General features: G+C 37.8%; 2 protein-coding genes across 2 annotated transcripts; one reads left to right on the top strand and one right to left on the bottom strand.

Annotated features, from left to right (window-relative positions):
• The first annotated feature begins 5,345 nt into the window (after positions 1-5,345).
• ankrd37 (ankyrin repeat domain 37) lies at positions 5,346-10,585 on the top strand. Its single transcript, XM_007232798.4, has 4 exons — positions 5,346-5,455; positions 7,423-7,575; positions 7,805-7,896; positions 8,616-10,585. The coding sequence occupies exons 1-4, from the start codon at positions 5,432-5,434 to the stop codon at positions 8,803-8,805; spliced, it is 459 nt and encodes a 152-aa protein (XP_007232860.1). The 5' UTR covers positions 5,346-5,431; the 3' UTR covers positions 8,806-10,585.
• ufsp2 (ufm1-specific peptidase 2) lies at positions 10,556-21,279 on the bottom strand. Its single transcript, XM_007232797.4, has 12 exons — positions 21,190-21,279; positions 20,775-20,853; positions 18,781-18,964; positions 18,172-18,232; positions 17,287-17,441; positions 16,413-16,605; positions 15,958-16,104; positions 15,208-15,372; positions 14,106-14,230; positions 13,860-13,936; positions 13,144-13,268; positions 10,556-10,729 (listed from the first exon to the last, which is right to left on the bottom strand). The coding sequence occupies exons 1-12, from the start codon at positions 21,190-21,192 to the stop codon at positions 10,643-10,645; spliced, it is 1,401 nt and encodes a 466-aa protein (XP_007232859.3). The 5' UTR covers positions 21,193-21,279; the 3' UTR covers positions 10,556-10,642.
• Between the last annotated feature and the right edge of the window lie 333 nt (positions 21,280-21,612).

Raw genomic sequence — 21,612 nt, 5'->3', positions numbered from 1 at the left:
TAAGTTATTTCGCCAATTCACCACGATGGATACTCCTATTGGTATTGAGCGTCTTTTATAGCCTCCGTGGCCTCGGCAGCATCTGATTGGTCGATCAGTCCCATTGATATGCAAATAAGCGGACTAAAACTTAGTTTTTCGAATTTCGTCATAGACCTCCATTTTAACGAAATCGCTCTCTCAATACAAAGGAATAGTCTCTCGCCCTCTCTCTCGATTTTATAAAGAAGGGGGCGGAGTCAAACCGAAATTCAGGAGCTCCCCATAGAAAATGAATTGGAGAGGTTTTTGAGCGAAAGACTCAAAAATCGGCACTTTGGGCCGGCCGGCCGCCAAGTTGGCTGAGGGACCCAACAAGCAGAAAGAGCAAGAACTTACCAATAGAAGTGTTAAGATAAAGAGAACGAGACCGTTTCTAAAAAAAACTTTTTTCTTTACTTTGTTACTTTAAGGCCACACTAAAAAAAGCAAGGTTTCAGAAAGTGCATAAGCATGATGTTCCACATGATTAAATCTTGAACTGCTCCACCAGGTTCATTAGGTCCCGAAAGTTGTTAGGCACATGAAGAGGAGAAACTTTTAACAATAAAATAGGATAAGGTACACAGTAACTTTAAGAACAAGTCATATTGTTTAATTTTCTCTTGACTCTACATAAAGATTCTTTACCAGGGTAAAAAGTTCTTCACACCCACATCCCATTTAAAAATAAAACTGAAAGTGGTTCTTTTTAGGCATGGCTCAGAAATCCCTTTGTAGAAGCTTCGTTTTTGAGAACGCTGGCTGGTGTTTCAGGACCTGGAAAAGTGTGAAAGACAAAAAAAAAGATATTAGACCGAACCAAATACATCACAACCCAAACAAAACTCAAATACAAGATTAATATTGTTGCAAGAGTTTCACTGTACTGTGACATTTCTAAGAGTGTAATGAAGCTATGACTATAGGGCCACCATGTGGAGTAATGAAGCAATAACTTTAGCTCCAACATGTGGAGTAATGAAGCTATAACTATAGCTCCACCATGTGGAGTAATGAAGCAATAACTATAGCGCCACCATGTGGAATAATGAAGCAATAACTATAGCGCCACCATGTGGAGTAATGAAGCAATAACTACAGCTCCACCATGTGGAGTAATGAAGCAATAACTACAGCTCCACCATGTGGAGTAATGAAGCAATAACTACAGCGCCACCATGTGGAGTAATGAAGCAATAACTATAGCGCCACCATGTGGAGTAATGAAGCAATAACTATAGCGCCACCATGTGGAGTAGTGAAGCAATAACTATAGCACCACCATGTGGAGTAATGAAGCAACTATAGCGCCACCATGTGGAGTAGTGAAGCAATAACTATAGCACCACCATGTGGAGTAATGAAGCAATAGTTTAGTGAGCCAGATTATGGGAGAGTTTTAGGGTGTTTGGAGCTCCTATAATTTAATAAAAATATCCATATTTGATGCCACGTTTCAATACGATACAACATAATTGAAATGATGGCATAAGTCAGTACATCAATATTACAATAAATCACAATTGAGCATGTTAAGACTTTGGGTATTATAGTTTCTATGTAGATTTAGCATATAGATTTTGTCTTTGTTTGGTCTGTTTTCAAACAGGAAAATAATCATTAAATAATTAAAATAATTAAAATAAGTACCTGATTTCACTGCTCTTCTCTTCTCTTTGTCTGGAATTGCTCTGTTGGCATCTTGTGTCTTCTGGGTCTGCTGTTCTTTGTTGTCAGAAATCCTGCAGAAACACAAAAAAAGCTGTATAGCTGCACTGGTAGATGCAAAATCTGTATAGGTAGCTGCTGAATCTGTGTGTGTGTTTGTTAGGTGAGAGATGCAGTCCAGTGCATCCAGAGTGAGAAGTATCTGTTTAAATCGGATTCTTTTTTTGAAAAATGCAATTACAAATTGTGTTACTAAATTGCAAAAATCGCATTTTAGGGGGTTTCTGGTAGAAACTGGTGACTATAAAAATCCTTGGATCCAATAAAAGAAAAAACTTGGATTTTTGCATCTTCAAAAAGGCAAATTTCAAGAAGAAGAAAAAAAAAACATCTTATCATTAAATGGAAACATATTTAGTCCAAATTTAGTTACAATATAAATACAACTGCCAGATTTCCCTTTTATGGTGAAAACTGGGGAAAAAATGGCGATCTTTTTTTTGTGTTACACCATAAATATTATATAATACCTTTAGCCCACACACAATATAGTTTTTTATTTACACTCACATTAACATGCAACTCTTAAAGGAGAACTCCGGTGTGAAATGACTTGGGTTGTAGAGAAACATGATAAGTAAGAACTTTTGTTGAATAGCCCAAATACAGACCCAAATAAACAAATGTTTAACCAAATACGTACCTTTAGCCGATGCTCCCAACAGGCTTACAATGAGAGAGGCACAGCGCTGTTCATGCAAAAAAACATCTCAAATTAGCCACTTCTACCACTGAAGTGTGGAAATACTTTGAGTTTGTTAATGGTGTAAAAATAGCTATTTCTTTGCATGAGCAATGCTACGCCCCCATTGCTAGCATTGTAAGCCTGTTGGGAGCATCAGCTAAAAGTGCTGTATTTGAGATTACAATACTCCTGATCATGTTTCACTACAACCCAAGTCCACTTCCCACCGGAGATCTCCTTTAAAGAGCAACACTGACCCACAGCAGAGTCAAGCTCTTCAGGAGAACACAGCAGATTCCCCATTGGCCAGACTGGGACGTCTATGCCTAGTCCACGATCCTCAGTTGTGACAACTATTATCGAGAATTTTGATAAACACATTCCAGAGGAAATTCGTTCTAGTGCATGATAATAATAAAAATACTTCTATTAATAATAATAATATCGTTAATAGTGCGTTCTGAAGCAGAGAAGTGCAGAAAAGTGCTTACAAGTGCAGTGCAGGCTTAGCGACGACAGACGATGACACATTATTCAGCTCCCTCCTCTTCGGGCGTGTAGTCTTCATCCGTGGACTCATCCGTGTTGTCTTGCTCTTCCTTCTCTTTGCTTCTCATCTCTTCTTCATTCTCCCCATCTTCTTCATCTTCCTCACTGTCTTCATCCTCAATTTCTTCTGTCTCCTCTTCATCCTCCACTCCTTCATCTCCCTCGTTACCGACACCTGTGGAAGAGATCAGGACACGCAGTGGCATTGATGAGAAACACCAGTCTCATAGATCACAGCCTTTCTAGGTGCCAAATTAACCTACAGTTAGAGGAGCTACAGGAATCTCCAGTGTAATCTGTTGTTCCTGACTTGTTTGTCACGCAGCAGTATGGGTACAACACTGCTTCTTTTTCTTCTTCTATTGTTTAATGGATGACAACAGCCTGCCTCAACGTCCTGTAATTAGTCTGAAAGCTCGAATCACCTAAGGGCGTTTTCACACCTGAAATATCATTCATTCTAAAGTCGCTTTAAAAGTGTTTAAAAGAAGCATGTTTGGTTCAGCATTGACAGGGTTAACACTACTGAGAAATCCTATAAATTAACAACTCATTTATATGTTTACAGAGGAAATAAAGTGACACACTGATATTATTTACTCCTCAGTAACTAATAAGCAAATACAAGGCTGTTAGACACCAAAACTTAATTCCAAAATACCCCATAATTAAAGAGTTAAAGCCCGCAGTTGGTTAATGAGTTAGTTAGGGTAGTTAACAGCATTAAGGCAGCAGCAGTTCAGGTGATCAGTTAATAACAGCGCTGCTCTCAGGCTGCTGGTTAATCTCTAGTTTTACTGTTTCTCTGAACATGAACGGGTCTAATCCTCTGTTTAATCCTCTCTCAGGCGGCCGCTCTCACCTCAGGGCCGGTCTGAAGCTCCTCTCAGGTGGGCTGCTGTTCCTCCAGCTCCGCCGCAGTTTCTCTTCTGAACATAAATAAATCATTATTTATATTAGCCTGCTGGAGCTCGAGGCGAGGGCTGCGTGATTACGTAACGCCGGTGACGCAGCCGTAACGCATTTAGCTCCACCCGTATTCAGACAAAGACCAGGCCGGAGGGCGGGGTTTATCGAAATACGGGTGGAAAATTTATTTTTATTATTATTATTATTATTATTATTATTATTATTATTATTATTATTATTATTATTATATTGGGTAATAACTTTTTTTATTTTGATAGTAATTATTTATATAATTTTATTTCTATTTTTTCCCATTTTCTCCCCAATTTTGCACGGCCAATTACCCAACCCACTCATTAGGACTCCCCCTATCAACAGTAATGCCCCAACACACCATGAGGGGGAAGACATCACTAGTCAGTGTATGTTTCTATTACACTTAAATAGAATAAAGTTGTTAACATTCTTATAATATTATTATTGATTTCCATTTCCATAGTCAACATGAAAACTGTTTTTTTTTTTATAATAATATTAATAACATCTACAGTTCGGGGGTGGGGTGGGGTTAGTTGTGTTTACAAATACCACTACCAATCTGATTGAACATTTAATCTCAAAAACACAACAGTTAAACAAATAGAACATGAACATTCCTCCAGGTATGTTGAAGAACTGGTGCCAAATCTAAAAGCAGTTACTGCAAATTGAGATAAAACCATTTTTCTTCCCTCCAGCCAACTGGTCTTTGAAATTGTATGGTGATGAAATGTAAAATGCTCATTCAGAACGCAGAAGGTGTGTGACATTATGGTGATTTAACGTTAAAATGTCAACATTTTCACAACCATTAAATATTAAAAATTGTTTCAACGTTGTTTCAATGTTAAACCAACAACAGACATTAATTCAATTATTTTAACCACACTTCAGCGTTGAAGGTCGGTTTTTGTGCCAGCTGGGATAGCATGAAGCAGAATTTGACATGCTGAAATATTGTGTAGAGGGGGCACCACAAAGCTCTGCAGGTCACCTGTAATGGCTGTATTAATTTTTTAATTAAAATAAAACATATGGCGTTCACACACTAAATATTAAGAAAGATATCAATAAACCACATTATATTTTGGGGGGTGCTATAGGGGTAGCAAAAGCACTTCTAAGCACCTCCCTGGTGATATGCATGGTGACATTCAACCATAATGCAACATTTATTCTTTGCTATTTTGAAATTTAACAGATTTGAAAAACGAATTATATGAACTGAATTAAAAATAGAAACATGGCAGATTCTCAGATTTTATCAGCTGTGCTGCTGCTGCTGCTGGTTTGGTGGCCCCACGCGCTCCCCGCCCCGCGCGCTCTATGCGTACGTGTGAACCCGCACAGCTCCACCGCACGTACCCACGCGCATGTGTACGGAGCCCGGCGGTCACGTGGTGCTGAGATGCGATGAATAAAGCTGAGAGCAGCAGAAGGAGAAGCTCAGTGTGTGAGTGAGTGAAGAGTGATCTGAGTGAAGGAATTTGAGCAGTGGAGATGTTTCTGTTGGACTCAGAGACGGTAAGTCAATAAAATCTGCATTTCTACACCATTAAACTGGGAGTAACATAATTGGGGAAAGATATAAAAAGTATATCAGATTAGAAACAGGTTTGTGTATGTGTAGATGCTGCCTGTTTTAGGTGTTTCCATGGGCTCATAAATACATAAAAAACAAATTCAAGTAATTCCCACAATATATAACTGTACAATACTCTCTATATTTAGTGTACACTAATCTGTAATAGACTGTTTTTATTCTCTCTGAATGTTTACTTTCTGTTTACTGTCACATTGTAACATTAGGCAGTCAGAAAATGGTTGTCAAATATAATGTGATAATCAGTATATATTTTAAATCTCTTTTTGTTGTGCGTGTATATTCATATATCACAAAATTCTATTCTTTTCAGCTGCAACTAATAACTATTTAAAATGTATTTTTTGTGTCTCTCCAACACTAATATTTCCTTAGAGTGATATTAGCAAATACTTATCATATTTTGGGTCAAAATACAAGATTTGCTAAGATCATGAAATGGCTTGAGAAATGCAATAAACAGTTTTACATAATATAAGGCTATAGTCTTACTTTTTGGTAAGATAACTCTAATAACTTAGAAAAACCCTCAGAGGGATGTACTGTGTTTGGATTCATGCAAATAGGCAATAAACATTTAAAATATTGCCCCATAAAATGCCAAAATACATAAGGCTATAGTCTTACATTTTGGATGTTTTTCTGACATCTTATTTTTTTTTTTTTTATAAAATTATAACTCAAAAAACTTGAAAAATCCCTCACACTGGATAAGGTTGTTGGTGTAATTTTTGAAAAGTTTCTGAAATTCTTATTTTTCATGAAACTATTTCTCAGATGACTTGGAAAATGCATGCGAGTGTTGTGTTGTGTGTGGATGCAATCAGATAGGCAGTAAAAACACTTATCCCCCCCCCCCCCCCCCCCCAAAAAAAAAAAGAAATCTGCAAATAACATAAGACTACCTTTCCTTTGGTGTCATTTTGGAATTTTTCCCCAAGTCTAATTTTTCATTAAATTCTAACTCAAATAACTTGGAATATCCCTCAGAGTAAAAAGTCTTGCCATTTTTGGTGTCATTTTTTTAATTATAACTAAAATTACTTGGGAACGCCCTCAGAGTGGTGTAGTGTCTGGATTCATTCAGCAAAAACACTTTATATTTTTTCCCAAAATTGTCAATATACATAAGCCTATAGTCTTACCTTTTGGTTACATTTTGGAGTTTTTTCCCCACTTTTGTTTTTGATGAAATTATAACACAAATGACTTGGAAAATCCCTCAGGGTGGTGTACTGTGTCTGAATTCATTCAAATAGGTTATAAAAAAACACTTAAATTTTTCCCCAAAATTAACAAAGTACTATAGTCTTACCTTTTGTTGTAATTTTGGACATTTTTCCGACATCTTATTTTTTTAATGAAACACCTCAACTGACTTGGACAATCCCTGAGAGGAGTGTATTGTTTCTGGATTCATTCAAATAGGCAGAAAAAACACATTTAAAAAATTGACAAAGTATGTAAGGCTATAGTCTTACCTTTTGGTTTCATTTTGGATATTTTCCATTGGATTATAACTCAAATGACTTGGAAAATGCATGGGAGTGGTTGATTGTGACTGGATGAATTCAAATAGGCAATAAAAACATTTAATTATAAATTATAAATCATACATTTTCCCCCAAAATCAGCAAATTACATACGGCTATAGTCTTACCTTTTGTTGTCATTTTGTTTTTCATGAGATTATAACTCAAATGACTTGGGGAAAAAATGTGTCAGTGGGGTATTGTGTCTGAATTAATTCAGACACATTCAGGCAATAAAACATATTCTTAATTTTTCCCCAAAATTGACAAAATGCATAAGGCTGTAGTTTTAATTTTTAATGAAGAATAAATTTGATGTTTTGTATTTTAATATGTCTTAAATTGTACTTTCACAGCTCTTTAGCGCCAGCACTCTTCTGGAGTCGGGGTCTGCCGTGAACGGGGGTGAGGATGCTTCCGGTCAGTCTCCGGCTCATGTGGCGGCCTGTGGTGGGGAGGCCTTCTGTCTGCTCTGGCTGCTTCACACAGGTGCAGATCCCAACCAGCAGGTACAGTACATAACAGCACACTTATACTAGCTGTGTTTATAATGGTTTACTCAAACGCCTTCACTAAATGTCTTCTAAAATAAAATATGCTTCTGAGATTTTGACTAACACTATAAAATGACTCACTCATCATATGGTGCTTTATTGCTGTAATAGGGAGAGTGGTTGTATGCTGTGAAATTTTAAGAATACTTCTCATGATTGGTTTCGGTTGCTTTTCTTGTTTAAGGACGCCTTCGGGGAAACCCCAGTACATAAAGCAGCCAGAGTGGGAAGTCTGGAGTGCATCAGTGTTCTGGTGGCCAGTGAGGCGCAACTAGAGTAAGTAATGCTGCTGACTTGTAGAACTGCTTACACAGTAGCTTTATATTGCGGGGGTAGCATCAGAGACTGTAGGTGATACACCAAAGGGCATCACTTTGTATTGTCTCTTCCTTCTTCACATAGACAATTCAAGCCAAATGCCACCTTTCATAATCCTTACCACATGTCCTATCCATCTGGCACACACTAGCTGCATTTGCAGCTACTGGTTGCACACAATTCACTTGCTGCTGGAGTTTTTAAACATCACAGTGTCACTGCTAGACTGAATATTCCACCAACATGGGTGATGCCTGTATGCAGTATAACTAACACAAACGATGCAGCTACAGATGGACTTCTGTAGATGGAAATCTCTGGCTTTATATCTGCATGATGGAGCAGCTAGGTAGGAGTCTCTAATAAAGTGAACAAAGTGTAAGTGTGTTGCAGACAGCAGTGCTGCTGGAGTTTTTAAACACTAAAAAAAACAAACACAATGCCAGTGTCACTGCAGTGCTGAGAAAATGACCAAGCACTCAAATAATAGCTGCTCTGGGTTGGTCCCTCCTGTGGGGTCCTGAACATTAAAAAACAGGGTGGCAGAAGTATAATAAAGTAAGCAAAGAAACAGAAGAGCTAGTGTCTAGCTCTTCTGTTTGACAGGGGTTGCCCACACTTTTGTATATATGGGCAAATGTTTTATTTGGTACTAATGCATCCGTGTTGGCTTTCAGGATCCGGAACAGCGAGGGCCTCACAGCAGAGGACGTAGCCTGGTCTGCAGGGCGGGAACATTGCGGAAGGCTTTTACGCACCCTCAGGAATAACGGACGCCCACTGACTTCCACAGGACCTGGGCGCAAGCGGGCACTAGAAAACACAAGCCTGGATGCTGTGGATGGAAAGAAAGCAAGGGACTGGTGAAGGAGATGGAGGAAGGGATGGAGTTCATGTCACCGTGGTTCATCCAGAGTGTTACAATGCAAGGAACATGATCAAAGATGGCAGAGCAGGTTTACTTACTATAAGAAGGAGCAGGTGTGACATATCTGGGTCTGGCTATCTGAATGGACTGGCTATCTGGAAATGGCAACCCAAAACTTCAACAGATTCAGACAGAGATTAAGCCCAGAGATCTTAGTCCTACAAGAAACGATGATGCTAATGGTTATTAGTCTAAGATTAGTCTAGGCCTAGGCTTAATCTAGACTAGTGGGGCCAGGTGGGTGTACGCTCCGAGTGGGTTTGTACATTTGCTTGAAATGTTTTTTTAAAAGGGATTAATACGGCCCAACTTAACACTGGTCCTGATTAAGCCCTGGTTGTACACAACCCAGATGAGGCCCATGTTTAAGATCTCTGAACTCTGACATCAGCCAACAGATGCCTGTGCAGAGTGCTGAGGTAAAAGAGCGCCGTCCCCCACCCAAACAGAGCTTGGTCAATTGTGCTCTCTCTGACTTTGGCTGCTGATAGCGAGCAGCACGTCCCGGGATTCAAACTAGCGATCCTCTTATCATAGTTGTTGCACCTTATTTCACTGGACAGCTCCAAGCCTCTGGGTGACAGTTTTTCGCTTCTCCAAAAACTGTTGCAACATGACAATATTGGTGGGTAAATGGTTGGATCCAGGGATCAGCTGTTTAAAAAAAGAAAGAATAATGGCAGAAGGTCCTGTTATGTCATGCTGAAGATAAATTGGTTGGACACGTAGTTCTCGCTATGCAATCTCATGGGCTGGCTGTAAGTAGTCACTGCTCTTTCCTCCTGACTCAGTCGTCAACTGGTCCAGATATCAAACCTGCTAAATATTTGCTGGGTGACTAGGACTTACCTGCAATAATTTGTTTGTGGATCGGCAAACGTCTTTCAGCGATTCTCATTACATGACTAAGTGAGCACAGAGTAATCGCAGACGTGCTTCTGACCAGAGGTAAAAAGTGGATTTGTTCAGAGCACTGATTTGAGATGTGTGTACCTGCCACATTCTGCTTCTGCTTGACTGGAAATGTTGATAAATCTGGCAACCCTGGTATTGAGACTTTTAATGAGCAGTAGAGGCTTGCAGACTGTAAAAACTAAACTGTGTATGGTACTGTGCAAATGTTTTAGACACTATAGCACATTACTCTTATCGTTAAGATGAATGGTTTTAAGTAAACCGATGCAAATAAAGATAAATGCTGTAGAAGTAACGGGAATTTCACTTTTAAAGAAAGTTTAGTTCCAGATTTCCTCACAGGACTCGGTGAGGAAAGGTTAGAGGTGTTTTCATTAAAACAGTTATGTAAAATTAGTGTTTTACTGAGCTATTAAACACTTACTGTCCAGATAAGAAGCTTTATTTAATTGTAATTTCCAAAAGATGTCTAAAATCCTTTGCACAGTGCTGTATGTGTAACATGATACAGTCTCCATATAATTTCAACATACCTGAATTAGGTCATGTAGCAGATGGTGCAGAGGGCTGGTGAAGGCCGGCTGTATATGTGTTGACAACACAAACTTGGAAACCTTTTTTTTCCCTGGAGTTATTTTGAAATTCCTACACATGCAGATGCTTGAGAACTTTCCACTTGTTTAAGTTTACACAACGGGTTTTGTAAAGATTTGTAAGTCATACTGAAAATTGTGAAACTGTTTACAATAAAAATTACTCATACTGGTACTGTAATGTTTTTACACAATAAAGTTGTCTTTAATATTTGAGCGTGGAAGGTGTGTGTGCTTTGATTGATGAAATGTTGAGTGACTAAAAGGCTTAGATGGTTTTGGGAATCTGAGGAAGGCAGAGGTTATAATAGGCATTCTGGTCCCAGAATTCAGGTCCTTTCCATCCACACCAGCCCTGTAAACACACACATCCACACACAAACAGACAGACAGACACAGACAGGACACACACACACAGACAAAAAGAGAGGTCAGACTTATACGAAGGCTGTCAATTAATAATAATAAAAAAAAATTGTGTGATCAATTGTGGTTAATTACATTGTTCTTTTTAACACTTTATAAACTATTAATAATGTATATTTAAAATATACAATAATTTTGATTTTAATTCTTTATTGCATACAATATGATATGGCAAACTGATCAAACTGAGAATTTGATCAGATTTGTAACAGAAGTCATTACCTTTTTACATTATTAATTTGTAAATACAACTGAACTAATACACACTACGAATGCTATTAAAACTGCATTTAGTGTTTCAGGAATAAAAATGTAAAAGAATGTTCAAAGTATACGTGTGCACACGCATCAGTTCCTAAACAGAGTTTACCGAACTCTAAGGTACTAAGTGCATGTTAAGGTAAAACTGTGTCAGTTTGTGTAATGCCACTTCCGGCTTGCTGGTGCAACAGCATGGTTTCCCTGTCACGTTTCTGATTTCCAAGGACGCACACACTGCTGCCACTGAAAGGTCTGCCAGCACACAGGTACACGACAAGAGCTCAAGAACTGAGCAGCAGTGCCAAAAGAATAATTATATATAGTAAAAACGTTTGGGTTTGATGTCATTAAAAAGCTTATACTATATTACATATTAAATAGTAAGCAAGTTTACATTTAACATTGTTAAAATGTGCTAAAATCATTTAAGATAGTGAAAGGATTTAGCCTAGCATTTTTAAAAAGCTTTTAATCGTTTAGCGTTGATATTAAAAAGCATTAAACTGTAACGGTGTGTTATTAGATACAGATACACTGTATTTGTATATCATTGCAGCACTGCCAAAGAAGCATACTTGTACAGCTTGCTAGCTAGCGTTAGCCAGTTAGCATAACAAGCTAACACACGCTTGTCTTGATCTGTTCAACCTGGAGAAGCATTATGTGATATGAGAGCAGCACATTATCTGAGGAGCTCCTGCTGCTGTTCTTTACTGTATGAGCTTTCGCAATTATTCACTCGAATAGAATTACACCATCAAGCCACAGCTCGGAGAAAAGTTCCTTTTGTTCCCCAGACGAGCCTAAAATCGATCTTGGGTACAGAACCATCTAAGTCAGCACAAGAGATAAAACTCCCTAAAACTCTGGATAAAAAGTGCAAAAAAACTTCAAGAGCAGTAACTATAGCCCTTTAAAATATATTAATACTGTAGCTTGAAGGATAATATTAATGCACACTGGATGGAATGTATTTGTTAACTGGAGAACCAAGAGAACTGTGAGTGATGTACAGCTACCTAAATACTTTTAACGCTTCTAATGGCTTTAAGAATAACATACTGTAATTTGATAATAAACTTGTGCAACAGAACATTTGAAAAACATATCTTTGAATACTGACATTTAAAGTATTTTAGGTCCATGGAAAGTGTTTATTAAACTATTTAAATATTTAGTTTTGTAAAGGAAGCTGTTTTAAAGATGTTTGCGTATCTCTTTATAAGGTCTACTGTTTACCTTTTTAAAGCTTTTTCTGCTAATGAAATCTGATTTTTTATATATTGTGTACTTTTATGTAGTAATCAAAACCCTAATTTAAAGGCTTGGTGTTTTATATCATATGTACTTTTAACAAAACCTATATTAAAGTCCAGTCATGCGGAAAAAAAAACTGGAAATAAATAATAATAATAATAATAAAAATGCTATGTATATTTTTTGTGTACTTTCACATTTCTACTTAGGTCTCGACTGCCCCTGTAAACACTCCAAGCTCAAAAAAAAAGAAAAAAGAAAAATCCATCCATCCTCTTTCTGTGAATCAGCTGAAAGAGTTCGGTGAGACGGAAACTCAGACTCAGATTATGATCAGGCCTCTTATCTGCACGGCTTGTCATATTTATCCATTAACACTGCAGCTTATCAGCTGTTACGTGCTTTCAGTTCCATCCTGCTGTAAAAATGACCTTTGTACCGTTCTTAGACTTCCTACTATGTAAATATGCTTTTACACGGAATTAAAATTCCAAGTGGCCCACTAACCTCACATGCTCTATTTACACACCCCAGATACACTATACACTATACCATGTCAGAACATTATAAGGGCTGTGTTGATGTTATTATACTGCCCAACCCCCTTTTTATTAATGAATTAAGCTGCATTAAAGAGAATACACACAGCTTCTAACATGAAAACCACTGTAATCCTCACAGTATGTTCCACCATTCAACATTGAATGTAAAGTTTATTGAGAATTGCAAAGGAAAGGCACTAACTGTTTCTTAACACACTGGATTTTAAATGAATAGGTGTCCACAAATTTCTGTCTATTAAGTGCCCTGATTGGTCAGTCATACCTTTTCAGTGATGGTCTGCAGATCCTCTCCTCCTGTATAATGTGGGTCCAGGATTAGGAAGCGTATCTGTCCGCTGATCTCACTCCAGGCCACACCCAATATGGTGTGCGCCAGTACGCCCCCTCCTGAAAGGGAGGAAAAAAAGCAATTTTTTTAAAATAGACACATACATTGCGCCCTATATCCAAGAGTGTCTGGACTGAGAGTAAACCCGCCTTTAATTGCTATTTTTGTTGAAAAGCAACAACAATGGTTGAAAAGCAGTTATTGGAGGAAAATAAGGTACTTTTATTATTGTTCCCAAAGTTTTAACTGACATTTCATTAACGTTTTCACAGACAAACCATAAAGTTTCTTCTCATTTCTGGGGATAAATAAAATAACACATTTCTTTTACGTCAGTTCTGTTAGTCAGTTAACAGATGTCCACATTGACTTAGTGAAATACACCCAGTCAAATCAAAGCCAAATATGTTGTCTTGTATCCACGATCACAGATGCACTTCATCAAAGAAAAACTATAAGACTGATTATAGGGCCGACACGTATAGACAGAGATAGACAGATAGAGAATCTTCCTTCAGAACGCTGTGTAGCTTAGCACTAGGCTTAATTCGTGTCCAGAAAACTGGTTCTGTGGGTTGTATTACATTCTAAACAAAACACACATAGAAAATCTGCTGCAAGTAGTAGCTGTGGATCATTTTTAAACTTACCAATCATGATGGGTGTTCCCATGGTGTCAAAGTGATTGGCCAGTTCTCTGCCTTTGGAAGCCAGTTCAGATCCTCGGCTTAAAAAAAAAAAAAAAAAAAAAAAAAAAAAAAAAAGAAAGACTTTTCAGGAACAAAGCAAATCTTTAAATTTTATTAAATGCAGTATTAATTTACTAGTTCTCTCTTACTATCTATACACATATATATGCTGATAAAACACACACACACACACACAAACTGTGGTACCTGACAAACAGGATCTTTGAAGTAACCCCCAAAAGTTGGTTGAGGACAGCCTGCACCTCTATAGAGCCGATCCACTGTCGAGAGCCCACAAAGGGGGGCTCTTTATCACCCACATCCACCAGAGCCTCAACAAGACAAAAAAAAAAACTTGTTTTAGTTTGTAGTATGGGCAAATATAATGATAACATAGACATTCATATTAATGAGACAAACAAATGTTCTCCTATCTGAAAATAGAGTACACTTCAATCACGTTTGGATCTAGGTTAACTTAGCAATTGGGCTAAAGTAGTGTTTCTCAACCTGGGTGCCACCTGCCTTCTGTACAATATATTTGTGTGAACTGAGCTTTTCCACAGGAAACGACTGTGGAAAGGCTGTGGATCAGGAGCTCTGAGTTAATAATCCCTGATTGTGTGTTGGCTGTAAGATCAATGCAAATTGTATGTTTTTAATACAATGTAAACCGGGGTGCCTTGAATTTTTTTTAATATGTTTTTATAACTGAAAAAAGTAAATGTTATCCTAAATGGCTAATACAATTCATTTTTGAGTGACTGACACCACTAATATTAACATATTTTCATTTTACCAGTCTAATGCTGTCTAATACCCATTATTAAATGCTTAAGAAAATCTTTGTTAACACACACATGCACATACATTTTTATATTTGGCATGGTGGTTTTCATGTTTTTTTATTCAAGTAAATAATAATAAAAAACAAATATATAATATGTTTCTATTAGAATACTTAGTAAGCAACTGTATTAATACTCTTTAATAGGTGCATGCTAGTACAATATTAGACTTTTACAAACACATTTTTGAACAAAGCAAAATATTGTTTATCGTTAGACAAAATTACAGAAATTACTGAGATATCATTTTTGTCAATATTGCACCCCCTAGTTTTACTGATTTACTAATATTTTGTGTAATAACCAGCCAAATCTGCAGTTTTAAGATTAGCATACAGTATATATACACCTTGTAGCATTAGTTTATTGAACACAACTAGGATAAAGTCTTAATTGAATTTGGATTTTTAGTGACTGACACTGAGAAATTCTTTCAATAAAATGTGTGTGTGTGTGTGTACCTGTTGTATCTCAGTGTGTGTGGGCACGGCTCTGTCTGTGTAGCCCTGCTGCTGAAACCAGGAGCAGATAGTCTGAAGAGAGCGATACGCACAGCCCCATCCGTTATCATCCACACGATCCTGCATGTAGTGATGGTAACTGTATACACCTTTCACCACATACAGCTGGGGGGGTGAGAGGGTAAGAGAGTGAGTGAGAGAGAGAGAGCACTGTGAAAATGTATGAAAATCTTTTTAGCTATGAGGTACCACATCTACTAAAACATTTTGTATCATTTGTGCTCTTCAAGCCCAATCCGGACAGATGGTGCCTGGGCCAGATGATTGCTACTTGCAATGCAATTCATCAGTGGATGCTCAGCTCTTATATCAGTTTACAACAGTCTATAAAAGTCAACCTGTTTTAAAGCAATTTCAGACCAAAACTAACTAGTAGCTGGTGGCCTTTGTTATAAAAATTATAATTTACATAAATTAGCTCTTTATGGACCACCGTTAAAAAAACACTAAAAAGTAATAGCTTTCTTTTCATGTTTCTGTAAATTGATTTTACTTCTGATTAGCAAATAAAATTTAATAGTATACAGTACCAGTATAAAGTTCTCAGTTCTCAGTTCTTTCTTTCTTTCATCATATATATGTAATAATAAATTAAAATTAAAATCAAAATTGCAAAAATAGCAAGAAATATCGCAATATTATTTTAAGGGCATATCGCACACCCCTATTAACATGTGTCTTCCGATTTACCTTGGCATCTTCCACATTGGGTGTGTTCAGGTGTGTGTGAGGATTGCGCAGGTATCCGTCTTTATACGCTTCGTCTGGGAAGTGAAAAGCATTTGCCCTCCGAAAACAGGGCCTGTCGCTAGGCAACCCATACTTCTCATGCAGCTCCTGTATAAAGAAACAATGTTAAAGAACTATAAGACGAAATGTTCCACAACGAATGAGAGGCCAGATTCACAAATGAAAATATATTATGTATGAAGAATTTTAAGCTAATCAAGAATGGCTAAAAAAGACATTTCATCCTCAATGTACAATAATGTACAGTTATGCAATTTTATATTGAAGCAAGCTTGTCATGATAATTTTGTTTGGAGGACAAATTGCCCCAAATTTATTGTGATAAAGTACATTATTGTACCTTTAAAGACTTTAAAAGCTATATCCAAGTATTTAGTCCAGCAGACTGGTTTTACCTCTCTGACGGCCAGGAGCTGACTGTCCGGAACTCCTGCTGGGTAAATAACAGTGACCAGACCAGCAGACTCAGGCAGCTGAAAGTGGAAAGGCTGAGGCACCAGCAGAGATGTGCTTTTCCTGTACTTCAACACCACCTCCTCCATGTCTGATAACTGGTTGCACAGCGACCCCACCAGGCCTGAACACACACTAAACAAAAAAAAACAAACAGCCATTGTTGGGAGACTATAATTAAGAGAAAGATGGATGATTACAAGCCATTGAATTTTTGCACCAGGAGTGGCATTAATTCATCCAAAAGCAGTGTGTAAGACTGGTGGAGGAGAACATGCCAAGATGCATAAAAACTGTGATTAAAATCAGGGTTATTCCACCAAATATTGATTTCTGAACTTTCTGAATTCATAAACTCAAAACTTTATGAATATGTTTGTTTTCTTTGCATTATTTGCAGTCGAAAAGATCTGCATATTTTTCAGCCATTTCTCATTTTTTGTAAATAAATGATCTAAATTACAATATTTTTATTTGGAATTTGGAAGAAATGTATGTAGTTTATAGAATAAAACAACAATGATCATTTTACTCAAACATAAACCTATAAATAGCAAAATCAGAGAAACTGATTCAGAAACTGAAGTGGTCTCTTCATTTTTTCCAGTGCTGTATATAGTACCAGTCAAAAGTGAACACACATTCAATTCAGTGGTTTATAATTGTTTTTAATAATAAAGTCATCCAAACTATGAAGAAAACTATTAAAGAAAAGTGTTAAACAAACCAGATTATGCTGGAGGCCTCAAAAGACTGTGGTGTTAATCCATAATCTTTAATAGCACAGTAAAGTATAGACGGACACAGTGTACTCACGAGCCAAGTGTGTCCTGTCCTGATGCAGAGAATACACAGTCTACACACACGGGCATCTTCAAAGAGTGCTGAGGTTTGGTTACTGTACATAGGGTCAAAGATGCACTGTCCCCCGACTCTGTGACCTCCAACAGCAGCTTCAAGTTGACCACGCTCTATAGAAAGAGAGAATGTCTTAAAAAAGGCCAAAGCACTATACTTATGCCAAATTATGTGTTTCTACATGTCAGCTTTTGAAGGAAGACATCTGGAATCATCCATAACCTTTTATTAAACCCAAACGAACATATATTGTTGCTGTGTATATCTCTAGGACTTTGTAACATATACTATATAAAAACATTATAAATATAAAAAAAACGCCAGATTTCACTGTAAGGCAATGGTTCAATGTGCCATTGTTTTAATATTGCATCCAATGTACCAAAATATTAAGTAAAATAAATGATCTGTTTAAAACACAGCGCTGTAAAAAAAAATAAGAGAGCACCTAAAAATTGAGAGTTTCTTTGTTTGTAACAAATTGAAAACCTCTGGAATATAATCAAGAGGATGCCGGATGATCACAAGCCATCTTTTTTGCTATTTCAGCCATTTCTCATGTTCTGCAAATAAATGCTCTAAATGACAATATTTTTATTTGGAATTTGAAAGAAATGTTGTCAGTAGTTTATAGAATAAATCATCAATGTTTATTCTACTCAAACATGTACCTATAAACAGCAAATTATCATCTCAAGTTTTGGGACACAGTTTTGTGTGTTTAGAAAGCCAATTTGCCAGAGAGTCCTACAACAAGTGGGGCAGGTGATCACCTTATAAGTCAGTGCAAAATAAAGACAATAGCAGCGTTTCTTTTTGCATTCTAATGAATGCTGTACTCACAGGACCAGTGTCTTTTTTGTCTCTCTTTTTCGACGACTTCTTGCTCCCTCCGTCTTCAACTCTGAAATGAAAGGCAGCAATTACTATTATTGTTTAAACTTGTAATTGTAGCTGAAATATCCCTATGTGAATAGAATAGAATAGAATCATGAAATCAGTGGTCATATGGACACTTCATTGGTAGAATCTGGAGAGCCCTGAAATTTAAATGTCAGGGCTCTCTAGATTCTATCAATGAAGTGTGGAGCTATTTTGAGCCTGAATAATGGTGGGAAAAGGGATTTATTTGCAGGCACAAGGCATGCCCTGTATCACCCAGTCAAAAAGCCTGTTTGGGCAAAGTGCACAAAATACTGGATCTCAGAAAGCTGCAGGAGAGCAGTGGTGGGCACATTTTTGACAAGGGTAATTAATTTTTATCACGTTTTAATAAACCCAAAGTGCATTTCATACCGGAGTTCTCCTTTAATTGTTATTGCAAAAAAAAACCTAAAATATCATGTTGTTTTTTTAGGGCCACAACACACATCCCAACTGTGCATTCTCTTATATACACTCAAACATAATCAGCATATTAATTAATCTCAATAAACAATAAAAATTACTCACTCTATGTACTGTTGGATGTCTCTATATGGTGCTCCTTCTGTCAGATTCTCCACTGTTGAATGGAAGCTCTTGTTGGGCCACAGCAGGACAGGACTGCTGCAGACGCTGAAAACCAGGCTTTCAGATGAGACTCTGGTGCGGAGCGTCTGGAAGGATTTGGAGATGGCACTCTGTCCCTGTGTTTCTAAAAGAAATAAAAGTGTGTGTATTACATCATAGTACAATGTACTACAGAATTCCATAATATGGTAGAGTGTTGTATAGTACAATATTTTACAGTATGGTGAGGGAGATATAGTAGACGGACGTGTCAGAAGTAATAGGATAGCAGTATGGTAATGGATCATGAAGTGTCACCTCAGAGGACTGCTTGTCTGGGAACTCTCACACCTGTATAAGTTGTGAGGTGATATCTTGTGAGCCAGGGTGCTCATGACCCAAGGCGATGTGAACTTGTGAGTAAAAGCAAGGCCTAATACTGTGTTAGTGCTAGATATATGGAACATTGCCTTTCTGAAGTTTTGTGAGGCCATTTAACATTCCTCAATCCACAGTGTTAGTGTGCCCCGGGAAAACATCATAGAAAGCTAAATTGGCTTACAGCTAAGCAAGCTAACCGCTAAACAGGCTAGCTGCTAACCAGGCTAGCCGCTAAACAGGCTAGCCAATATACGGGCTATCCGGCTAACAAGCTAGCCGCTAAACATGCCAGCCGCTAAACAAGCTAGCCACTATACTAGATAACTATTAAACAAGCTAAACAGGCTAGCCGCTAAACAGGCTAGCCGCTAAACAGGCTAGCCGCTAAACAGGCTAGCCGCTAAAGAGGCTAAAGAGGCTAGCCGCTAAAGAGGCTAGCCGCTAAAGAGGCTAGCCGCTAAAGAGGCTAGCCGCTAAAGAGGCTAGCCGCTAAAGAGGCTAGCCGCCAAACAATCTAACCGCTAAACAGGCTAGCCGCTAAACATGCTAACCGCTATACAGGCTAGCCGCGAAACAAGCTAACCGCTAAACACGCTTGCAGCTAAACAGGCTACCCGCTAAACAGGCTACCCGCTAAACAGGCTAACCGCCAAACAGGCTAGCCGTTAAAGAGGCTAGCGACTAAATAAGCTAACAGCTAAACAAGCTAGCCGCCAAACAATCTAACCGCTAAAAACGCTTGCAGCTAAACAGGCTAGCCTTTAAACCACCATCTGTATGACCGTGTTGCAGCTAAATGAGACTCAAATCTCAACTAATTATAGAAGATAAAGCTTCAAATCTCTACACACTGTTCACACGTTTTCAGAGGGACTCCCCATCCTGTGGCTATCTTAAATGCACGTAAATAAATGAGCTATTTTTGCCTGTATGTGCAGACATTTTGCACAACAAACACGTTTAGATGCATAGGTCGTGTCGGAAATGTTTAGATAAGCCCCGAGTTTTCCAGTCGTGTTTGTAACAAGCGGTCAAAAAAGAGTTGTATAGTATGATTCACGAATTCAAAGGGATACAAAACATCACTCACATAATTCATGTCTTATTCTCTCTTAGAGCCTTGTAAACCTCCTGAATTGTAAACAAAAGGATTTTCCTACTTCCATTTCCACCTAATCAAAAACACTCAAACGCATGTCAAGTCGTAATTACGACCTCCAACCTCGCAAGTAGGAAATTCCAAGAAGGACTGGAAGGCAGCAATAGTGGGGAGAGCCCATTACTACAGTATAAAGCAGTCAGGACGGGGCAAGTTTGTCTCCAGACCTAAATCCAATCTAACACATGTGGGGCATCCTTAAATGAAAGTTGGAGGAGAACAAGGTCTCTGAAATCCACCAGCTCTGTGGCAGCTTGTGGCTATTTGTGAAGCTCTAGTGAACTCCATGCTCAGGAGAGTCAAGGCAGTGTTGGAAAATAGGGGTGGTCAAGTGTTGTCCAGTAAAACAATTATATGTTTACAAAAATATGAGGGCTGTACTGTATGTAGTGTTAGTGATTATAAATTGTGTTACCATTGGAGCTGTCAAGCTGGCAGGAGAATTCTAGCACCCCTCTTAACCGAAAAATGAGACTGTTGTTTTCAGTGTGAACCTGTTAAATAAAATAAAACATGCTGAAACCTGCAGGTCAGTGTTCTTCATTTAAACTTAATGAGTAAGTTCTACTGCTGTAGATATCAGATCAGCTTAGTGGAATTGTCCGTTCCACCTTAAATACTGCAGCAGTTCAGACTGTAATCGGTGGTGCTCGCTGGTATTACTGCTGCAGCATTTAAGGTGGAACGGACCATTTCAACTAGAAGAGAAATTTCGGCTCGTGCAGCTCATACACATACTGCCAATAAAGAGACAACATAAACAGATAAATACACAATTAAAACCCCACTTACAGAGTCTAGAAATAACCTTTATTAAAAGCTTTTCTCACCATTTTAGCGATTAAACCTTAGTGGAGCCTGAACTCCAGTCAGCAGCATGAAGTCATGATGACGTGTGGCAACGCAGCCGCCTTCAGACCGTGCACACACAGCGACCCCTGCTGGGCTGGGGCTTTTATTTTATATATTAAAAAACAAATATTTTGAAAAAACGTGTAATTGGAAAAATAAATACACAATTACATGCTCTGACAAAAATGTCACAAAAAATGATAGGCTTTATATTTATATGACTAGTGTCATTACAAAAAAATCTATTTTTTATTCAAATGACATCATAAAATAACTATGTGCTGAATTATACATATATTATTATTATTATCTTATCTCTTAAAATACCATGGTTAAATAATGTATATCTGCATATACAAATATTTTAGAACAATTAATAAAATGAGAAAACCTAAATATTA

The sequence above is a fragment of the Astyanax mexicanus genome, chromosome 25, assembly GCF_023375975.1.
Source record: "Astyanax mexicanus isolate ESR-SI-001 chromosome 25, AstMex3_surface, whole genome shotgun sequence".
NCBI lineage: Eukaryota > Metazoa > Chordata > Actinopteri > Characiformes > Acestrorhamphidae > Astyanax > Astyanax mexicanus.
The sequence above is the reverse complement of the archived record's forward strand: the minus strand, read 5'-3'. Positions and strand labels throughout refer to the sequence as shown.